General features: G+C 45.3%; 1 protein-coding gene across 1 annotated transcript in view; it reads left to right on the forward strand.

The window, feature by feature from the left end:
- Positions 1–24,064, forward strand: part of LOC119402526 (visual system homeobox 1-like) — a 96,266-nt gene that overhangs the window by 67,915 nt on the left and 4,287 nt on the right. Inside the window, exons 2-5 of the mRNA XM_049418689.1 lie at positions 4,839–4,920; positions 5,878–6,001; positions 15,713–15,899; positions 22,933–23,178. Coding sequence (XP_049274646.1) covers positions 4,839–4,920; positions 5,878–6,001; positions 15,713–15,899; positions 22,933–23,178 — 639 coding nt within the window. The remainder of the gene's footprint in view (positions 1–4,838; positions 4,921–5,877; positions 6,002–15,712; positions 15,900–22,932; positions 23,179–24,064) is intronic.

Below are 24,064 nucleotides of genomic sequence, written 5' to 3' on the forward strand. Positions count from 1 at the left end.
TGATTACTCACAAAGTCAACTCAATGTGTTGCGATAAGTTGTCTGTCGTACCCTGAGCAGTCAACATTGCCGCTTTGTCTGTTCTTTTCACGCGCATGAAACCGCAAGCATATATGAAGTTCGGAGTATGTAATGATTCAGCCCAAGTGCATCCGGTTTATCTTCTCCAAGTACCGCATGACAGACTCCCCGACAGCTATCATGCAAGAAAATAATATACAAGTAACTTCAGCTTCGTAGAAAAATCTTGAGATTAAGGTTTCTTTTTCATTTAAAAAACAAACATTTTGCACTACAGGCATCCTCGTTCATCCAACCTCTGACGTCACGACTAACTAGAAATGACCATGCTGAATCGATAACTCCATTTCAAACTCGTACTAACACGTTTAAATTCTATTTTTTTTCCTCGAACCATTGCAGACTGGAACGCTTTGCCGTTTGAGTCACTACAAAACATACACTCATTCGACTCAATTACATCATAACGAAAACCGCTTTCCTTTCTCGGTCCCTTATTTTAGAAATTTTGAAATCCCAATCGCTTACACGCATGTGTTGGCGTAATAGTACCCTTAGTGCTGCGTGATGTGGTATGTGCATGCATGTATGCATAGGTCTCTATAGTTATGTATGTTCGTATACTTATACTAATTATGAATTGCTATTGAATTACGCGCTTAAAATAGTGTTGATTATGAATTGTTATATGTACGCGGGTATGTAAGTGTATATTAATTAATTGTGTCTGCATACGTGTACGTTTACTACATACTTGTTCTGATTATGAATTGCAATTTTGCTGTTTGTAAAGTGCTTGTGATTCACTCTTGATACCACTCCTGCATGGGCTCAGTTCTGAGCCTGCAATATCATGTAAATAAATAAATAAATAAATAAATAAATAAATAAATAAATAAATAAATAAATAAATAAATAAATAAATATGAGATCTAAAGACTCCTTTCGCTCGCGACTCGGCATAGTGCGTCGTGCTGTACTCTTAAACGACCGGGTCGTTATGATTTCACTAGTTCAGGCACACTGCATGCATTAACTGGACCCGATGACGTACACGCAGAAATCTTGCACGGATGGAAAGGCTTCAGTGCGCGTGCTCTCCATGCGCCCAACTCGTGCCGGCGAGAAACCGAACCTCGCCGCGGGCACGTGCTCGTTCATGGAGGGGGCGTTGAGTGCCGCCCTCTGGAGCACGAGATCGCTTTTCACCAAGCACTTCTTCGCGTGCGATATTACTTTTTCCCCATAGGAGAGGGCGTAACACTGCACGCCTACCGTGCGGTTGCGTACTCTCGGGTTCAGAGCCGGCCGAAATATAAAACCAGCAGGTCGCCGAAACGCGATTTAGGGATAGGTGCACCAAATAAGCAACAAAAAAAAAGAGGCCGAAATTCGGGAGAATTATCGCCGTGCGAAGCATCGCGCGTGACGTGGTAGCACGAGATAGCGATGCATGCACGGCTAGGGCAACGCCTGCGTCCGTGGCGAAATAACTCGGTGAAAAGACGGAGTGAAAACTTCATTATTGCACCTTATACCACCTATAGCGCACAGAAGGGACACAGAGGTACGACGCGGACACAGCGATAACTTCGCAAATAACGTGCGGACTGAAAGCGCGGGCCATCTCGCTGTTCACTGCAGAAACTGTGGGTGCGTCCCTTTGTATTCACAGTGCAGTGTTACAGGACGAAGCTCAGCGCAGACAATTACCGAGGCGGCGAAGATTGCTAACTTGGGGGAGGCCTTCCCTTGAGCTGACAAGAAAAGAGTTAGACTTTTTAAACGCGACATAAAGGGTGATTTGAAGAAGATGGTTTTCTACAGCATGGCCTCCTCTGAATATTTCTTTTGCTGTACTTGGCTGCACATCTTTCACATGTGTCATCGATGTTCTAAAAATCTAATCTCGTACTTATGCGCCTGCGTGCGTTGCTTCCCGTTTCCTGTATTTTTACTTGTACTGCTTCGTAAATAAATCATTTGTTGGAAGTTAGCGCTGTGTCCGCGTCGTAGCTCTGGGGAATGCCAACATGTCGAAGCTCACGTCCTTTCAAGTTTCATTATTGCGAGAGCAATTATATGGACACTCTCGGCGGGTTCTTGCCATCGTTGTCATTTTCCGTATAATATCCAAATCGATAACATCGCCCCGTGCATACGCGCGAGTAAAAGCACGCAAGCACGAACGCGGCTGAAGCAGAGATAAAACAAGCCGGCCATCTCCATCGCACGAAGGGTGCATGCAACAACATCGGCCCGCGTGCGAGTCCTGCAGTCGATTGCGCATTAAGCGAAGAGGTAACGCCCCGGCCGCCTTTCAGTTAGGGAGGGGTGGGGGGTGGGGGATGCGTCGCTCGAGAAGCCACTGCGAACTTTGCTCATCAAGACGCGTTCGCGAGCGCTGGCACGCACGCTATCTCGACAGACATCAGGAGACGGCTCGTAAACTCGCTGTGCTCTCAACGCTTACTTCGCGCTGAGAGGACTGAGAGTAGGAAAACCGCTTCGGTCCCTGGAGCGGCCGTATTCCCTTAAACTAGCATTCTGTAGAGTTAGGCGAGATGAGATCCAAAAGAGTTAGCTGCTAGCCTTTATGCGTATAACATTCCAATTTTAAATGCGAAGCAATTGTTAGCGAACCCTAGGCACTTTGAGTGTTTCTATCTACATATCTATCTGTCTATCTAGCCGCCTACGTCCGGATGCTCTCGTGATCGCCTCCTTCACTTGGTGTAGACCAAAATTGGCATGGGAGGGAAAGAGGATTTGACGAATATGACTGTCTAGTCATGACATGAATAACGTGAAAATCCTGTCACGTACGTCGTCAAACCCTTTCCTGCAGACACGTGTGGCACATACCCGTCTACCACGGGCCGCGGTGTACGGGTATGCGCCACAGGTGATTGACAGTTTATGACTACCTAGGAACGACGAGAACAGACATTGGTAATTTAATGCGACAGCTTTAAGAAAAAACGACGTCGGCAGCGTTGACCCGAAGAATGCAAAGAATAAAAATTAAGATTCCAGCAGGAATCGAACCCAAGAATTCTGCGTGGCATTCAGCTATACTACTACAGAGCCACGCCAGGTCTGGAAACTGTTTTGGAAGAACACCCGTAATGCCGGTGCAACGTCAATTGTGGTTGTGGTTCTGGCTATCTAATTTTACAAGAAAGGAATAAACACTACATATGTACTCCTACGATACAGGCGTCATATCAGATTAACGTCTGTGGTTCCAGTGTTGGCTCCGCTTTTATATCAGTCTAATAAACATTACATTTGTATTCCCATGATTCAGCGAGCTGTATTGAAGCATGGCTCGACCCCGCAGGAGTACGTTAACGAATGCATGCTACGTATGATATTCACATGACTGCACCATAAAGCGCACTTATATAGTTTCGATAATACTGACGTGTGCACTCTAACGTGCGTGCTCACCTTACGTCGCACCATAAGTTACCCCTTAAACGCCAGTGTTGTCGATGTGCCTGGTAAGCCCACGGTGTGCACGCAGCTACTACACTTACAAAAACACGTCCATCCACCTCGTAACGCTTGGCTCAAAGCCATAAAACCTTCGCATGAAACCGATTCCCACAACGCGTGGAATCTGCCGAATATTTTTTTAAAAGAAAAGTATTAAGTGGATTCGTAGTGATAACTCTGGCTTGCAGGTCAGGGCTGCGAGGCACGGCCTCCCAATGCTCGGTATCATTTATTCCTTATGGTCTTCAGCTAGCCAAGAGCACATACATGTAGAATAAATGTGCTTTTTGCTTATATCTATTTAGGCATTGGTCCAGGTGGCATAGATAGGCTATATGCGGGGTTGAGGTTGGTATTTGTCTGGAGTCGCCCTCAAGCTGCACTGACGGCGACCACCTTGTGTGCTTAGAAACACGAGAATTAGGCAGCTAAGAAGCATGTATTTGTTGCACTTTTTTCGTCGTCTGTTGCAACTGTCGTAATTTTTACTTGCAATGAAAAGGCAGCAAACAAGAAACTTGTTGGTAAAAGCAGCGCAAGAAGACGACGACACGAGAGGAAGAACGACACAGGAGAGGCGCTGAATTAATAACTGTCGGGTTTATTGCACAGAGGGGAATAAACACAAGTAGTTCGACTGCGCGCGCACCATCACATCACAGATATTTGTCACATTTTTCGAGCACGCTGAATCATCAAGGTAGATGGATGGGGAGGAAATGCAGATATCATGGCTGTTCTCTATGATTTCACGCGATCTTTGACCAACGTGCCTAAAGATGACATGCGTGCTTTGAAACGGCGGTTTACAGCCACAAGAGCGAGATGTGCCCTTCAATGTGTTGTTGGTTGTTGTGCTGGCGTAGCCTCTCGTTAAGGCAGGCACCAGTTTGTCCAGTATATCTTTCGCCACAAGTTAGCGTGACGTTATACACTACACCGCATACAACTGTTACCAAACGAGTGCGACCTTGGTGCGACGATTGACGGAGCACACATTATTTTGTGACTGGCCATTCTTCTTGTGACTGGCCATTATTTTGTGACTGGCCTATCTATCGCGGCACGCCATGGCGAGTCAACCAATTAGCCCAGTTTAGCACGCTATTGAAGAAACTTGTATTCGTTTTTGAAGAAACTTGCATACGATTCGCTTTTACTTATTAAACATGACGGCGTTAGCCATCGAACATCCACAAACTCTTTTCACACCTGTAAAGGTGTAAAAATTTTACTGTGATATATACTGACGTTGTGTAGAATTGTTGTTTCCTCCCATTCACAACATTGACGCCTGCAAAACGTGCTCCTCGCAGGCTACCCTGGGGCAACAGCCACCGATCTCTGCGACGAGGGATCCGCTCTTGCCAGGAAGAAGAAGAAGAAGCGTAGGCACCGGTAATAAGCGTTCTTTAAGTTATCATCCAAATGTTATGATACGCAGTCTTGGCCAATCCCCCAGAGTGGGTATGTGCCATATCGTCGAGGATTCGGTCAATCAATCAACGGCTGGGTATGTCTGTCATCACATTGATAATTCGGTTTTTGTATGCACTAGCATAGCCAGTCAACCTTGGTGGCGACGTAAAAGAGGATTTACCATGACCGCTATGCGCGCGCTGTGCCACTATACACCCCGCAACCGGATTGTCCATCTTTCTTTTAAAAAGGTGCTTTATTACCGCGAAAACGTTTCTTAGTTGGGGTGGCGAATGCGCGCACCCAGCTGGAGTCCGCAAAAGCCGTATCCGGAATTCACGTGGCCTCTCCTACAGGAACTGACGCCGGCGCCAAGAACTGCCGCAGCAATCACCTGCAGCCTCGGCTGCATTCACTGCAGCTGTGTTTCTTCGCTTGTTGCGCTATCCATTGACCCGTAAGTGTCCACATTATGGTGCTGCCAACATCCATTCAGCGCTCGACGGGACAACAGGGGGGAACGGGAGGGTCTATTTGCACCTTAAAAGCTCGGGGTCACGTGAAGTGCGTAGAAACGTCCCTATGACGTCATACCACTGTAGTATAAGTTGAATTAAAGGCAAAGTTCTGCCTGGCGTTGCATAAGTATCGCTATTTCGAAGTGTCATTGTTTGGCCCGTGTCACTGGGGGCCATTAACCTATACGCCGTGTCGCTTCGTGGTTCCCCCTCTTCCGACAGAATCACTACTTCCAGAACCCGAGTCGACAGCGGCGACATACCAGTTACGTTCTACGTGACGTACCTGTTGAGGTCACGTTACTCTCCCGCATGTGACGGGAACTGGGATTGTACTCTTTAGGATATGAAAACGATGAGCACCGGCAGTGTGCTGCACATAATTGTAATGGCGATAGAACTTTCTCTCGGCTTGCAGGACCATCTTCACGAGCTTCCAGCTGGAGGAGCTGGAGAAGGCGTTCAAGGAGGCCCATTACCCGGACGTGTACGCACGCGAGATGCTGTCGCTCAAGACAGATCTGCCAGAGGACCGCATACAGGTGATGTGCAACTTTCGAGCCTTAGCAAAAACGGGAAACATAACGGTAGTTATGCCCTGACAAGGACGGGTGTCGTTCAGCCTTCGCCTTTGGGCGCCTTGACAAAAGAAATCTTTATAACCTGGCTTCACGGTCTCAGATCAGAGGGAAGGAAAAATTAACTCCCATACCTTATGGCGAATTCCAATGGGGGTGTCGGATAATAGTTAAATGCTCTACAAAAGCCGCCTTCGGGTGTGCCGCCGAGACCAGCTTTAAAGCAGTTTTCGAGCAGTAAGACATGTGCGCTCACTTTGGCCTACATCCGCCGTGGTTACCTAACGCCGATCGGCGCTGCGCTGCTAAGCACGAGGGGCGCGGACTCGATTCCCGGCCACGCCGCAGTTCGATGGTTGCGAAATACAAGAACAACCGTGAACTTAGATTTAGGCGTCCCACAAAGCATAGAGTTTCCTATAACATTTACTAGAGGGAACTCTGGCGCTGCGATTGTTCAGCCACCATGGGAATGATGGGTAGTACACGTATTTGCCTCTTCGTGCAACGAAGCCTATACAAAAATTACACCATCTCCCGCTAAAGGGGACCATGAGGCGATGCGAAGCCGGAGCACTTGCACGATCGCGTTCCGTTGGCGTTCGTTGGGCATGCTACCGACCTCGCGTCGTGGAACGCGAAGAGGGACGCTACGCGCGTCGTATCTTCCATCTAGCCTGGCCGTTAATTCTCACAGGGCGAGCGGGGAACGCGGTCGACAGGCGGGCGAGAGGGGGGCAGCGTAGGAGAGGAGAGAGAAGGGGAGGGACGCGCATGCGCTCGAGCTCATCGCGGCGTTGCGCAGGAGAGAATTTCGGCATGTCTAGCCGTGGTCTAGCCGCGTTTCAGAGGAAGAGTGGAAAGGGGAAGGTAGAGGGGAAGTGGAGAGGGGTATGGGAGAGGGGCAGGCCAGAGGGGAGAGGGGAGGGGAGTGGAGAGGGTGAGTGGAGAGGGAAAGGGGAGAGTGGTAGAGGACATGGGGAATGGTGAGGGGGAGTGGAGAAAAGGTGTGTGGAGAGGGTATGCGCATGCGCAGTAAGGGTGGTCACGCCGCACACCACCACCACCGGATTGAGCTCCGCCTTAAGATACTTCGTATCTAAATAATGGAAGAAATCTACAGCGGATCCACAGCCACTATAGTCCTCCATAAAGAAAGCGACAAAATCCCAATAAAGAAGGGCGTATACGACAGAGACACGATCTCTCCAATGCTATTCAACGCGTGTTTAAAGGAGGTTTTCAGGGCCCTAGATTGGGAAGAATTAGGGATAAGAGTTAATGGAGAGTACCTCAGTAACCTGCGATTCGCTGATGACATTGCATTGATGAGTAACGGAGATGAAATACAGCTCATGATTACTTAACTGGATACGGAAAGTAGAAGAGTAGGTCTGAAAATTAATATGCATAAAACTAAAGTAATGTGGAACAATCTTGGCAGAGAACAGCGCTTTGCGATAGGGGGTGAGACACTGGAAGTTGTAAAGGAGTACGTCTACTTAGGACAGGTAGTAACCGCGGAGCCGAATCATGAGAGTGAAATAACTGGAAGAATAAGGATGGGATGGAGCTCATTCGGCAAGCATTATCAAATCATGAATGGTAGTCTACCACTATCCCTCAAGATGAAGGTATATAACGGCTGCATCTTACCGGTATACTTACGGAGCAGAAACCTGGAGACTTACAAAGAGGGTTCAACTTAAATTGAGGACGACGCAGCGAGCGATGGAAAGGGAAATAATAGGTGTAACCTTAAGAGACAGGAAGAGAGCAGAGTGGGTCAGGGAACAAGCGTGGGTTAAGGATATCATAGTTGAAATCAAGAAGAAGAAATGGATATGGGCCGGGCACGTAGCACGTCGGCAGGATAACCGGTGGTCATTAAGGGTAACTGACTGGATTCCAAGAGATGGGAAACGCGTGAGGGGAAGACAGAAAATTAGGTGGGTAGATGAAATTAAGAAGTTTGTAGGTATAACGTGGCAGCAGAAAGCACAGGACCGGGTTGATTGGCGGAACATGGGAGAGGCCTTTGCCCTGCAGTGGGCGTAGACAGGCTGATGATGATGATGACACGTATTTGCCTAATCTTCGTGCTTGCGGCTTCAAACGCACTTGTGGCTTCGTTTATTGTTGTGTTTTGGCGTTTGTTTCGGATAAAAGAATGGATCGTTGTGAACTTTGTGAGCCAATTTGAATTGGTGAGCCTAAGAAGGCCAAGGTGGTGAAGTGGAACTGCTGAGCATTTGCTGAACTTCGTCTTGCGACAAAGCGGCCCCAGGCCACACGGAGCCAAACGTAGCCGAAAGAACGAAGCTTACACAAATTCGTTCCCATACTGATTGAATCGCCATGCGTTGCATCTTTTATAGACACTATCCAGACTTCCCTCTAGAGTATTATTACACTCTATGCCACAAAGAACTGCTGAAATTAATCCGGAGAGTCCTCCGCTACGGCGTGCTTCGTAATAATATTGTGGTTTTGGCACGCGTAAAGTTCTGCTCGAAGGCCTAAGGCTAGGGTGGAGGACAACTGGGCGTGTTCGTTTAGCATGACCCGAGGTAAAAGGCGCGAAGACGGACAAGGAGAGAGAGGCAAGGGGCCGCTCCTTATTGCCTCTCTCTCCTTGTCCGTCTTCGCGCCTTTTACCTCGGATCATCCTAACGTTGGGCCCGGGGAGTGTAGTCGGGCGTGCATAAAGTGTGCGTCATTCTCAGTAAAACTCCTTGCTGGGCTAGTTGATGCATGACTCTTGGAATTAGACGTAATGCACAAAAAGAAAAAAAAGGAGAAAAAACAGGCGAAAGGAAAGAGCGTCATCTTGCTCATTGAGAATAAACTTTCGGCACATTTGCCTGTGCATTGTAACGCGTGTAAATACGAGGCAAGATTTGTCAATATCAGAATTCTTTGTAGAAGCAAGGAGGTGCTGGAAAAAGAAACGCTATAAGCGTACTACATAAGAAGAAAAAAATACGTGTGTGTTAGCGATACATCCGTAATGTTGCGATCAGCCGAGCTTGAATTTTTAAAATGTTTTTTGAACTAGTACGTGCACAGGGGGGAGCCGATTGTTGTGATGTTATACGCGGAATGTTGCTGCGCATGTGTGGCTTGGGTATAGAAGAACAAAGTTAGTTGCGAGTTGCCACTCTTCCTTTGTGCCTGTTTTTTTTTTTCCTTTAGTGTATTGCGTCTTCTAATGTGCTTCATTCTATTGAACGAGGTGCATTGGTCCGCATGCAAACATGCGGTGCTTCCTTGCAGCATCTGCTTTGGACAGGGACATTGAAAACTTCACTGAAGAGACGCGACCCTTTTGTGTATATAGGCTGTGATGGGCGTCTCGTTCCCTTATGCCTATATATGCGTTCCGCAGTAGCCGATGCCGCGACCTGTAATCCCAGCAGCATGCGGTTATGGAGAAGCACCTCAGTAAAACTTGTTGTTGGGCTAGATGGTGCGCGACTCATGGAATAAGAAAATGCTATACACCAAAGGAAACAACCGGCGAAAGGAAAGAGCGACGCAGAGCACGACGCTCTTTCATTTCGTCTTTTTTCTTTTTTGTATTGCGTCTTCTTATCCCATGAAGCATGGAGAAGCAATTCGGTATGCTCGGTGACAGTGTCCACAGTCCGCTGCAAGATACATTCCTTTTCCGTCATGTTGGACAACCGACCCTAAGTTCGGAACAAAGAATTCTATAGGACCCTGTTTCCCATCGATTCCGTATACGGATTCGATGCACACTGCATCGAATATAAGACGGCTCTGAGAGCGCTATTGTAACGTTTGCGATTGGAACGCCTTTCCTATTCTCTCTCTCACTCTCCCTAGCTCGTAAAACCTCATCGTTAACCTTCCTGTTTAATAATTTCACCCTCCAGCTGTAACCAGCAGTTACAAAGCCGCAATCCGTTAATCATCCGAAACCTGCTACAGACACGTGAGACCTGAGCGTCGATTGTTTCCTTAAAGCAACAATCTTGCGCCGTTTCAACAAACGCGCGGTAAGTATGCAAGCGACGAAGATGCGATTGGCAGCGTTTTCATTCTTATATCGTTTAAGGTAGGCAACACTGCCACATTTCCGACAATATTACCCTCGGTTATTAGAGAAGTACCACGAAGACTCCGGTCTGCAGACTGCTTCTGCGCTGCACACAACCCAATATTCGCAGCATGAGGCTATTGTAATTATATAGCGAAGATGGCGCGCCAGACATTTTGTCATTCAACGTAGGATTAAATAAGCAGGGCCACGAACCTGAACGTAACATTCACAGCTTGCACTCACACAAAGAAAAAAAAGAACACACACACAGGGGGTCTCATACATTCGCCTAAAACGACTCGAATGCGAAAGCCATCTTCTTTCTTTCTTCTTAGTCGATGCATTTAAAGCCCCCGGATTCAGGGGCTTTATACACATTGTTCCTCTCGTATACCCCCTTCCGAAAGTTTTCAGTACCTAACGTGGTTTTGCACTGCCTCCGTGATCGGCTCACCTTTCACCATGCGACGGTGTCATGTAATGACGCCATCGTCTGACGGCACGGCATGTGAAGTCATGGTGACACCATCACGTGGTGATGATTTTTGAATCACTAGTGTTGACGCCGACGGTCAATTTTCGCGTTTGATGAAGCATCTATAAGGCTTCCGCCTTAAAAAAATTAAAGCTCGGTCGCGTTGTAACGGACGCTAATTATATGTACCATACAAGTTCACCAACCAAGAAAGCCAAGCGTATATATATATATATATATATATATATATATATATATATATATATATATATATATATTATATATATATATATATATATATATATATATATATATATGTAAGCCTGCTCGAATGCACCATGACGTGATGCAGAGTGGTGGCAGCCGTCCGCGGCGACTCAATAATGCCTCTCGTTCATCATCGCTTACGTGCCTTTATTATTCGCGTTCTTTAAAGGAGCCCATTGTTCCGTTCGTGTGTGTCCGTCTATCTCTGCTACGATCAAAAGCCGCGATGTTTCAGCCGCAGCCACCCCTCTGCTTGACTCACTCACTCGGCGTGGTGATGGCGCCTGCCGTCAACGCGCGCTAATTGAATTGCCGCTCACTCGATTAGCGCCCCAAAACGTCGGCTCAAATTAAGTTTGCGCCGCGGCCGTCGCTCCGCGCGCGGCGCTGTCGTCGACGACGCAGTGCGCGACATCCTGTCTACAGCGAGACGAGAGCAGTCACGAAGAATTCTTTAATCGTGCCATGGCGTGGCTGCGCACTGAAAAGCGCCCATCCAATCACCGGCGAATTCCACTGCCAATCACTTAGGTCTGCAGAGAGAGAGAAGATATACCTGAAGATATATACCAATGACACAATTAAGAAGGAACAGCAGACGACACAAGCGACCATGTCGCCTCTTCCTTCTTGTGTATTGTTATCTCTCTCTCTCTCTCTCTCTCTCTCTCTCTCTATATATATATATATATATATATATATATATATATATATATATATATATATATATATCTTTGTGGGCTGCACGTTTGGAACGCCAGCGTCACAGAGCCGGCGAAGCGACAGCGAAACGTCAGCGTCGGGAGTCAGGCGCATCGCGCCCTGAGCAGCAGAGGGTAGAAAAACAGTTGGAAGGAGTCCCCGGAACAGAAGGTAGACAATCGCAGAACAAATCAGATAATCACAAGAAAAGGACAGAAAAGGATAGGAAACATCACATAATCCCACGAAAAGAACAAAAAACAGCACAAAAGAGCAGATAAACACAGGATGCGAACACCGAAGAACGGATAAACGCAAGATAAACACTTGGGAAACACAGACGATTCAATGCTCCGCAGTTTGTACAGCTTTAACTTGGGATTTAACTGGCTTAGACTTTTTAAATTAGAGGACACTCGAGCTTCGTCTTCAAGAGTGGAACGCGTAATCGGGCAGCGTTCGCATCGCCTTCTCATTGGCTAGGCAGGCTTCGCCTCCCGGTGCACACCTCAACCGTGCCGCCGAGAAAGGAACGTCTGCACGCCTAACAGTGGCCGTTTTAAACTATCCTAGAATGCGTACTGCAAGTAAAGTTGCGAAGATGCCTAGGCGTTCGTAAGGCAATAGGCGCAGCTACGCCGCTTCACACTTTGTCATGATCGCCTTCAATACCGCGACAGTGTTCACTGACTATTGTTAAACTTTATATAGCCCCACCCCTTATGCATATGAGGTGAGGTGGAGTCATATACGTAGCAAATTAGGACTCACAGAAAGAGTGTGTAATGTGTTGTGTAATGTGTGGACTTACGAAAAGAGTGTGTTTTTATTAGTGTGTGGCCCTGCAGAAAGAGGGCCCTTTAAGGTAATACAACTGATTCCTATCTATCTATCTATCTATCTATCTATCTATCTATCTATCTATCTATCTATCTATCTATCTATCTATCTATCTATCTATCTATCTATCTATCTATCTATCTATCTATCTATCTATCTATCTATCTATCTATCTATCTATCTATCTATCTATCTATCTATCTATCTATCTATCTATCTATCTATCCTTATGCGGACATTTGCCTTGCATTAACCAGTTTAGTCAAAATTGTCTTTATGTTGTCGCGTACAAATACAGCATACCCTTCCCCTCCTTAAAGAAAACAAAACAATTGAAATGTTAAAAGCAATCGTAATGCAGCAAGCTACAACACGAGTGTAGGCTGAAAAATCAGAAACAGCAAGTTTAATTGCAGATAACTGCTATGACATACTTAAATATAACACATAAGAATGCACAATGTTGCGCGCATGAGACACGGACAGAAGAGAGACACGATTAGACACACGAAGTGCAAGTGCGAAAATTTTCGCTCACGGCCAACGCTGTTTTTCGCTCACAGCCAAAGACGCCGCCGCCGACGCCGTCGACACCGGAATTTCTGCGCTGTCGCGTTAAATACACAGCCCGCTTCTGTTCCGTTGTGTGTACCTCATGCGCTTAACGTACGCAGTTGTTAAAAAAGAAGCACTGTTTAAGAATTTTACGGTGCCTTGTAATTGGCTTTTTGTTCACTAAATGAAGATTTTTTCGTGAAGGATTGTATTGAATGTCGAAGCTATTTCTCAACAACGAACTGGAGTCGTTGTCGAATGCCTTGCAGAGAAATCTACTCTATCTAGAGTTTGAAAAAGCTTCGTTGACTTGTAATTAAACTATCTCACTCTCTCTCAATATATATATTACATTTATTAGACGAAAATTACATAAGTACATAAAGTACATGAGTACTGTACGTTACACAAGTTACATAATAAAATTGCGTTTATTCGACGTTTCGACTTAAGAAGAGCGGCGATCGGTCTACTTCAAAACGTTGGCTTTCCTTGGATATGGTAATCAATAAGTAATATGAAGTACAGGCGCACGTAAAGAACACGAAAAATGCAGGTATATATATATATATATATATATATATATATATATATATATATATATATATATATATATATATATATATATATATATATATATATATATATATATATATATATATATATATATATATATATATATATATATATATATATATATATATATATATATTATATATATATAGCAGTGGGAAAAGAATCACGCGGACCTCGATAGAATAAGAAATGAAGAAAGAAACTACGACTTTCGTTGGTTCGGCACTGTATATTTTCACTAACGTTTCGTCTGGTGGACCAGACCAGTCAGACTGGTCTGGTCCACCAGACGAAACGTTAGTGAAGATATACAGTGCCGAACCAACGAAAGTCGTAGTTTCTTTCTTCATTTCTTATATATATGCTTCGCTGAAACAGAATACGCGTGCAAGACCAGTAGGGACTGCGCGCTGTTGTCTCTTTTCTTCCGCCTCCAACAAACCACGTCTGGCGAGTCTGTCGGCCGTCTGGAGAGAGAACCTTTAAACCTAGAATCGCGGCTCTTTCTTCCTAAGCGCTTCTGCTTTTTTTGTTTCTCTTCATTTTAGAGCATGCGGTTGAAACTCGCATAGTATGTTTCGCATACTGTAGTATGCTTCGCTTACCCGAGCGACGAGGCAGCGGGCGCTCGCTTTAGGCTCTGGGTTCCCAAAAAAACGTGCCTCGTGGCTGGAAACACTATCCTCATTACAGTTGGCGGTGGGCCCTCGAAGCGCACGGTAGGAGGAGAGCCGAGGGCGTAACCGAATCCTGTGAGCGAGGCACTAACGAGCCGCCCCATTAGCCTAATTGGGCGTCGCTCCTCGTTGTGTCGGCGCTCGCTTCGCGCCGTTGTTTATACGCTTCGGCACACCGGAGGGTTCGAAGCGCCCTCTACGGCGACGACGAGTTACGACCGAGCAAAGAACGGAAACATTTTCAACGAACTGTGGCTACACTGTACTGTGGCGGGCTTGTGACTTCCATATTTACAGCGCGCGACGACATCACAGAGAAAAAGGCGCACAAGACACACAGTGCGCTGACTGACGAATAAAATTTTATGGAAACCAGCGAGCCTGGTAACCAGAAAAAAAAGAACGTACAAGAAACATACGCCGACGGAGCATTAGTGCCGGCAGAAAACAGATGCGTCAAATTTCACTATCAAGCAGTGTAGCGTAGCCAGATTTTTTTTTTCTTCGGGGGGAAGGCTGGGGGAGGACTTTGAACCCCCATCCCGCACCCCCTGGCTAAGCCAGTGATATCAAGGTACTTGATTTTTTTTTTTTTTTTTGCACAGTGCTACTGAGGGTGCGCTTGTACACGTGTCCCGCAATCTTGCAATCACATGTGACTCCCGTGTTTCTCTTGTTAGGGCATCACGATGTGTACCTATGACATTGCAATCAGTGTACTTAGGTTCACAAGATTCAGCGTAATTTTCTTCTGTGCCTTTTTCTCTGTGGTGTCGTCTGGCATCGTAAATATAGAAGCCAAGAAGCAACTCGCCCAACTGATGTTTTGTGGGGCTCAAAAGTGCTTTGCTCCGTTACTTGATCTACCTCACAAGGGAGATGATCAGCGTTTTTATGGCACATTGAATATTTTCGACGAGTAGCGAGGAACCAATGACAAACAATACGCTGTATTGAAAATAGTTCATTCGCATGGAGCTATAAGCTCTGCCTCGCTAACGCGAGGCTGTGTTGCGCAAGCGAGATGAAGGCCAGTCAATAGAGCAATTTAGCTTGTCCGTAGACTTGCACACCCTTTACCTTTTTACGGGTTACCGGGGTGGTTGACAGCGGTGGCAGAAGTTGTGGCGACATCCTGTGGGGCTTTGTCCAACTACAATACCTTTGCGAAAATTTTCAGTCGCGGCAGTGTTCTCGTCAAAACAACATTATGAAAGTACTGTGAGTTAATGATTGTCTCACTGGAAATACTTTACACCAGCCGTTAAGTAAAGCGTGTAAGTTGAAGTTGAAGTTTATCAGTTGTTATTGCCCGTACAGGAAAATTGGTTTATATAAAGCAGTCTTTGTTCGTCTCTGCATCATCAGGTGCCGCTACCAGCGTTGCCCATCTCGTGTAACCCGCATAAACGTAAACGGCAGAAAGCCTACAGACAAACTAAAATTTTCTTATCACAATGCCATATTTGATCATCTAACTACCAAACCAGGGAGACTGACGCGGCGGTTATGTGCAGGTGTGGTTCCAGAACCGGCGTGCCAAGTGGCGCAAGACGGAGAAGTGCTGGGGCAAGTCGACCATCATGGCCGAGTACGGCCTGTACGGCGCCATGGTGCGCCACTCGCTGCCACTGCCGGAGTCTATCCTGCGAAGCGCCAAGGAGAGCGGCGACGACGTCTCCTCGTGCGCGCCCTGGCTGCTCGGTACGCAATGCCTCCTCCTACATCGGCCAATCAGAACGCGCTTTCGTCGCGGATAATATTAACGCGTTAACCTTAAAGAGCTCGTTTCGCAAAAATTCCTGTGTCGGTGTCGTTTGTTGTGAGCGAAAAATCGTCATCTTGTCATCTTAGCCACGACCGAAAAATCGAGAAAGATGCAAGCAAAATAAATAATAAAAATCTTCGTGTTCGAGTGAGAAGCGAACCCACGCCATCTGCGTGGCAAGCAGGTGTACTACCACAGAGCCACGATATTTCTTGGAACTACTTCGAAAAAAAAAAAAACACTATATGAATGCCATGTAGTCGAAGCAGTCTCCTTAACGCATGCAATATTGCGCTGCAGAAGCGTATAATCGCGCCAGGCGTCAAAACAAATGTGAATTGAGCCACGAGTGGGTGTTTTAAAGGCCGACCCATTACAAAGTGCTCAGACTACAAAGCGCTTAATCAACGTTATCAGCAAAAACTTCAACAAAGTGAACTGCTGCGCAGGATCACATGTTGCCTTGCGGAGGCGTAGTGGGCCCTTCGCTGATTTACAAAAGGAATAATTATGGCGTATTGGGCACTTAACAACTGTACTTGCAGTATGCATTCTAGGATACTTTGAAACGGCCAATGTTATGCGCACAGTCGTTCGTTTCTTTACGGCACGGTTGAGGCATGCAGCGAGAACCGAAGCTAGGCTAGCAATTGAGAAGGCAATGCGCACGGGGCCCGCGATTAGGCTATCACGTTCTACTCTTGAGACAAAGCTCAAGAGTAGAACATTTTTTTTTTATGTTCACCCGTATATATTTTTTAAAATAACACAATCATGGTCGATCAATCGCGCTTTTGCTTTAATGTGAATGGTTTCCAACATATCTTCGGCCTAAATCGCGGTAGATGATCGGGGATTCATTCATTTATTCATTTCGAAATATTTCAGACGCAGAGTGAGTCTTGGATTCTGCATTTTAAAGCTCAGCATAATAAATATTTGCGGCACGTCAGAAGTAACCCATGGCATTTCAGAAAGTTTGTGTCCTACAGTGTTTTTTGAAATGACAAGCCGCTTTTCCTTTTATACTTCGTTTCGGCTCACTGGAAAGGCTTCAGATCTCAGAGCTGCTTTTGCGGTGTGCGCGCTATCCTTAACTGTCAAGAAGTTCAAATATGACGTTTGAAAGAGAAATCTCAAGGGGGGACATTTGCAAGGGGTGTCCTCCCTTGCAAGTATCATGGGGGGTCAGGGGAACCAGGACCCCCTGACCCCCCATGATTTACGCCACTGGATGGATGGATGGATGAAAAAGCTTCATTGAGGTCCATTAGACCGCGCTAATTTCCTAGCCCGAAGCAGGGTGCTCCAACGCTGAGACCGAAAGGCCTATAGCCTTTCCGCCCTTCACGGGCTTGTTGGACTACCCATGGCTGTTCTTCTAATGCGAGACTGCGTAGAGCTGCGTCCCACCGCTCTTCAGCAACGCCGCAGCATATGACTAAGATCTATGGTGTCGTTACAATTGTCGCATGCTGTAGGAGTAGAGAATTCCGGATAGATCTTGTTGATTAACAGCGGGTTCGGATAGGTTCTTTTTTGTAAGAGCCTTAGCGTAATGGCCTTAGCTCTATTTAGATTACTGTGCGGAAAGGGGGGGAGGGGACACTGTGTCGTAGGTAGAAGAGCTTGCTAAAAAATGCATTGTACTTTTCTCGTCGTCTGTTGCAGCTATCATAATATTTACTTGCAATTAAAAAACAAGAAACTTGTATTTATTTTTACCTACGATTCGCTCTTGCCAATTAAACGTGAGTGCGTTAGGCATGAAAGAACCAAACGTCCTTTTTACACATAAAAAGGTGTTAAAATGCTAATGTTCGCCTTTTATATTGATACATAGAAGGAGACGCCGACGCAAAAATGTGGCACCGCTACCTGAATAGGCCTGACATACAACAGACCGTTACCATTATGTACAAGCACAAAAAAAAAAGAAGCACACGACGTTACCAGAAAGGAAAAGGTGGTACATAGAGCGTACAAGTTCATTATCGCATATAAGCTAGCGCCACGACATTCCAAACAGGGTGTCGCAACGAAATGTTTTTCGTTTCGGTTTTAGTTTCGTTCCACCGCAAGAAGTTCCGTTCCGTTTCTGTTCCGGATCCAAAAAAAAAAAAATGTTCCGTAACGGTTCCTAACGGTTTTTTTATGCAAAAATTTGAAGTAAAGGTAATCATAAAAATCATTCGATTTGTGTTGTAGTTACTTGCCCTCCTCTTAAGAAAGTGGGAGAAGGGTAAAACACGTTCTTCAGAGCAGTGGAAGTAACTGTACCACGAATTCCTACCAACTAGCACAAATAAGTATTAATTTCAAAGTCATAGTATTTATTTTCTCAAAAGACAAATACGAATTTTTTAGCGGGGTCAATGCTTTGTGTCAAGGGAGTGAGCACGATCTCAGAAGCAGCACGTCATTGAGTGTACTCTTTGATCTGCGAGACCGCTGTTCTGATAAAAAGATAGCCAGGCCTGCGCGGAATACGCAGCACAGTCACAGCGAAAGCTGGAAGAGCGGACTTTGTAGAGCCCATTGTAGAGTCTCTTGGGGCAACTAATACAAGTACACATGCAAGGTACCCCCTACGCCATAAATCATCGCAATTTTTCTGAAGTAGCGAAGTTCGCACTATGCCATTTTTCGTCATTCTTCGGAGAACCGCGGTACCCGCTACACATCTGTAAGCCATTATGTGCACTTTGTGCTGTGGCTGATGATGAAGTATTATGGCTGGGCACTTTGCAGTTGGTGGGAAGCAGTGTTGCGGAATGGGCGCCTCCATTCCATTCCAGTTCCGTTCCGAGGAATTAGAACTTGCCGCAATTCCATTTTCTTCAATTTCTCGGAATGAAAAAAACTTAGCCCATTCGGACTCTGGGAATGGCTGGGCAGCTCAATTCCATTCCTGCAATTCTTCAACGTAGGGAAGGCATCTTGATAGTTTTATCGAGTTGGGAATGAACGTCCCGTAAAGCTGATGTCATGAGATGCATTAAGAACTGCAAAAGTACGCAAAATACGTTACCAAGGTCAACGGGATAGTAGCTTGGTGACATATCTCGTGCAGTACAACAACCCTACTAATTCCGATAGGGGCAGTTCTCAAGCTACCTATAGTATTTGCGTGGTCAGCGTGTTTGAACGAATGGTGGTGTTTTAATGTTGTTTAAGCTTAAATGTGTTAATGCTAAAATGACAACATAGCGTATTTTTTGCTGACAAAAGTAGTATTCAAGAAGACTAAGCAGTTTTGCCACGCGTCTGGAGCGGTCGGCAATATGGAGAAAACTAAGATTTGGTTAATGGGGAAGAAAACCCTCCAGATCTGCTTGTATTAGTTGGAACAGTGCACCGCTCGGGCACCTTGTGCCTTTGCATCGAATAGGGAACGCTGGGCCGCACTGCTCGTCAGCACTCACGCTTGTCAAGCGCGCCTCGCAAGCATGGATGGGGTGAGGAGAACTTTCTGTGTTCGCCTGTGCGCAGGTATGCAATGTCTTTCTTGTCGCAAAGGTTATTTACGTGTGTCAGGTACTAAACTGCTCGTGAGATAAAGATCAGGCTGTGCATAGAGTATTCGCCCCTTTCGTGTGGGGGTATCAATGGGAACCAACGCGCAGAAATAATTTGTTTTCTCCATTCTGTATCTGCTGGGATAGTGCATTTGTTTTTATACTGACTTATGCCTCGGTTTGTAGTAGGCGCGTTGCTTATAAATGTACCGTGCTTGTAATTAGCCAAGCCATTTTAAAAATACTGCTTTATTGTTAATTTCGAGGCTCTGACTTACTAATATTTGAAGTCTGAAAAACAGGACGTAGACGAAAACGTGCCCTATTTTCGGAAAAAGACGTAATTCTATTCCCATTCCATTCCGTGCAAGAGGCGCTTAGTTTTATTCTCATTCCATTCCTCCAAGCGTTGTCCCCATTCCATCCCGGGGTCGCGAAAATCTGGAATGATTCCGGAGTCATTCCAGTTCTGATGGGGCAACTCCGCGACACTGGTGGGAAGCATTAAAGCACACACTGTTTGCGCTATTAGCATTGTCTGATGACTGGATGTTATTTTCCTCTTCTGCCACGCTATATTACATATGTTAACGCGATTCCTTGCCCGACATGACGCCTGTATGGAGTGTTTTTGTGAAGGACTTTCAATCATACAATCACCAGCGTGGCACTCTGATGGAAGACCCGACTGCCACACAGAGGGCGCGGGTTAAATTCCCATCCGATCCTAGAAATTTGTTTCTCATTTAATTTTTTCCTATATCACGCGATAGCGGTCACGGACACCGGCGGCGGCTGACAACTATGGTGCCAAAGTCAGCGGCTGTGATCTCACAACAGCTTTCGTTGTAACAAACTTCAGCGCCGAAATGCCCTCTCCACTTTGGCCCGCATGACAGGCGCGCGAAAGTCCACTTGCGTTAATATAAACACCTATGGTTGCCACTGTTTTCGTTTTTCGCGCAATTTCAACATATCTTTGCTTCGGAATTCCTGTCTGAGGTACGCGCTAATGTAAGCACCTGAGATATGCATAGATATGCATAACTGCTCACTTTGCATGAGCTCAGTTGTTCCGGATTGCGAAGTTTTCTCGTGAACCGAAAAAAGATTGAAAAAATTTCGGTTTGACTCCGGAACGAAATAATAGATAATGTTTCGGTTACGCTTTCGTTCCGGTCAAAAATATCGTTTTTTTTTTTCGTTTTTCGTTTTCAGTTTTTCGTTCCGTTCCGACACCCTGATTCCAAAAGAAACTTTTCAAAGTGCTAATGAGAAAGTCACATTACGAGAAGCTCTCAAATTACTGGGTGTCACATAGAACACGCAGTTGTGTCATCCCGTACATAATAATCAACATAACATAACAAACATTCACATATATATTTACAGTGACTCTTCTCTTTCGCTGAATTTCAAGTCTTGTTAAACTATCATTCACAGTGACAATAAAATAAACAGAACGTTAGAAGGTGCGTTAATATAATTACGGTGATCAGTAACACGTACAGTTCTTATTGACACAAGTCTGGTGGAGACGTATGGCGAACTAAGGTATTCGATAGTGGCATACTGCGCTTGTTGAGAATCAGTTATAGGGTACTCGTTTTATTTATTTATTTAGTCTTTTTTTTTTTGCTTGCCTCGATAACGCGAACCACACATTTTGAATGAAGCCGCTTGTCTAGGCCAACAAGGAAACGTTGGCTTATCGATGTGGCAGCAGTTTTTTTGTAGTCTAGCTTCCCCTCAATATTACTCACAAGGTGGCGAAGAAACCTTGTCGAAGAAAAGTGTCGAAACGTTACGAGAATGGTCGCAGAGTATGCGTTTCGTTAAAGTAAGACTGTGCCAGCGTTATCGTCATCAGCTGAAGTTGCACACGACACTACGATACACTTCAAAGGCGAGGAATGATGATGACGACGACGGTGATGATTTCTTCCGCGTAGCCACCACGTAGGATAGGCCACAAATCGGATAGTATATTCAATGAATAATAACCGCAATAATTAATTTAAAAAGAATATAAATGTAAGACAATGCGAGACACACTGCATGGCGCACTGTGGTGTCTGCATTATATTTTTTGCACTGTGTCCTCGTTTTTTGTATAAATACACTGCGATATATATGTTATTGTTATATGCTGCAAGTTATATGTCATTGTTATATGTATTTGTGTTGCTGATTGTGATTATTTGGTGATCTCGATTATTTGTTTGGCGGTATTGTATTCTATTGTATTCTATTTTTGTGAACCCTCCCCACTGTAATGCCAATTGGCGCTGTGGGTAATGAAATAAATAAATAAATAGATAGATATTTGACATGTTTGTGCACTCAGTAGGCATTTTTCTGCGGCATCGCAGCTAGTGTCTGTGCGTGTTCACGAGCCATAGAATTTGCCCATATGTGTACGAGCCAGTTTCTGTGCAGCCTACGCTATGTTTCAAGTAACTGGGACCTCATGGTATTGAAAAACTCGTAGAGTGTCAGTGAATGTGGTCAAAAGGATATCGGTAAGCTTTTCATAATTTCTGGGCTTCCCTTAATTCATGAGAAGTGAAATGAAACTCTAAATATAATTTCACATAAGTAATTAACTGCATCCGATGTTTCGAAACATGCTGTACCGCTTTCTAATATTCAACTTATATCACAAAATAATTGTAAGGTTTTAAGGTTTGTGCAGCGTAATATATCGCACAGAATATGAACCCGTTTTTGCAATATGGAAAGTAAAAAAAAGAATAGAGAGAGAGAGAGAGAGAGAGAGAGATTTGTCTTTGTGATAGCACGACAACACGACTGAAAACGCTTACTTTTTTACTAATGACTGTGTATTTAACTCTTTCCTGTGTCCTCCCTTTATACCCTATAATATTCGACACGTTTCTTCACTAAGGTGTCTAACAATAATTCTGATAGATAGATAGATAGATAGATAGATAGATAGATAGATAGATAGATAGATAGATATATAGATAGATAGATAGATAGATAGATAGATAGATAGATAGATAGATAGATAGATAGATAGATAGATAGATAGATAGATAGATAGATAGATAGATAGATAGATAGATAGATAGATAGATAGATAGATAGATAGATAGATAGATAGATAGATAGATAGATAGATAGATAGATAGATAGATAGATAGATAGATAGATAGATAGATAGATAGATAGATAGATAGATAGATAGATAGATAGATAGATAGATAGATAGATAGATAGATAGATAGATAGATAGATAGATAGATAGATAGATAGATAGATAGATAGATAGATAGATAGATAGATAGATAGATAGATAGATAGATAGATAGATAGATAGATAGATAGATAGATAGATAGATAGATAGATAGATAGATAGATAGATAGATAGATGACAGCAGCGGCGCTGACGGAGCCTAGCCTCGTGCTGCCGCCTCGTTGACGCAGGCATGCACCGCAAGTCTCTCGAAGCGGCCGAGAAGCTCAAGGGACAGGATTGTGGCGGCAGCGACAGCACGGCCCCATCCTCGCCTCCTCCGTCGACCAAGGCGCTGACCGGAAGGGCCGGCACGGCCAGTCCACAGGCGTCCACTCCGCCTTCGTCGGCGCCTTCCTCGCCGACGCCTGCGGCTGCTCCGCCGACGTCAACTACGAGACCGAGTCCTCCTCCGGCGTCTGCTCTCTCGCCGGCAGGTGACGAACATGCCTTATGTCGATTCAAAGAAAGATGCGAGGCCTGTCACGTGTTTATTACTTGCTACTTCACCTAGATTGTTTGAATTGACAGTTGAACAAGAAAATAAACAAAATGTCAGTCAAATAAACACAATGTTACAAAGTGTTGCAAAAGTTGAGGTCTCCACCCTGGGCAGCCCGGCCGAGGCTGCCCAGGGTGGAGACCTTCACCTGCACCCCCCTCTTACCAGGTGCGCTTGTCTCCCGCCTGTGCTACGACACACACTTCCTGTACACGAGGCGCAAATGGGAACTAATTGCAGTGAACTCTATGCGGAACATCACGGTGACGGCGATGCCAACTTTTCCGTTGGACTGCCCCTGCAACTGTTGTTGCATAGAATAACAGAGAGCTGAGCTAGTTGGTAAGTATTCATTCTAAAAAGACAGGGCGTGCAAACACGGACACAAGAAAGAAGTCAGGACACCACAAACGCCGACTAACAACTGAAGAGACGCACAACGGCTGAAAAGAAAGAAGGCACGAAAACTTATCTGCGCATGCCCATGCAACAGGCAAACCTATCAATCCGGCACGCGTGGCGGTCTACGTGCGCCTCGTTTCTTGTGTCCGTGTTTGCACGCCCTGTCTTTTTAGAATGTTGTTGCAATAACACACGAACACACACACACACACACACACACACACACACACACACACACACACACACACACACACACACACACACACACACACACACACACACACACACACACACACACACACACACACAAAAAAAAAACTATACAGCTACAAATCAAGTACACGTGATAAACGTTCAAGCAATATAATAAATCTTGACTAGCATAGTACAGCAGCTCAATACGTCCCCACTTCTGTTCC

Source organism: Rhipicephalus sanguineus, chromosome 8, assembly GCF_013339695.2.
Source record: "Rhipicephalus sanguineus isolate Rsan-2018 chromosome 8, BIME_Rsan_1.4, whole genome shotgun sequence".
Classification (NCBI taxonomy): Eukaryota; Metazoa; Arthropoda; class Arachnida; order Ixodida; family Ixodidae; genus Rhipicephalus; species Rhipicephalus sanguineus.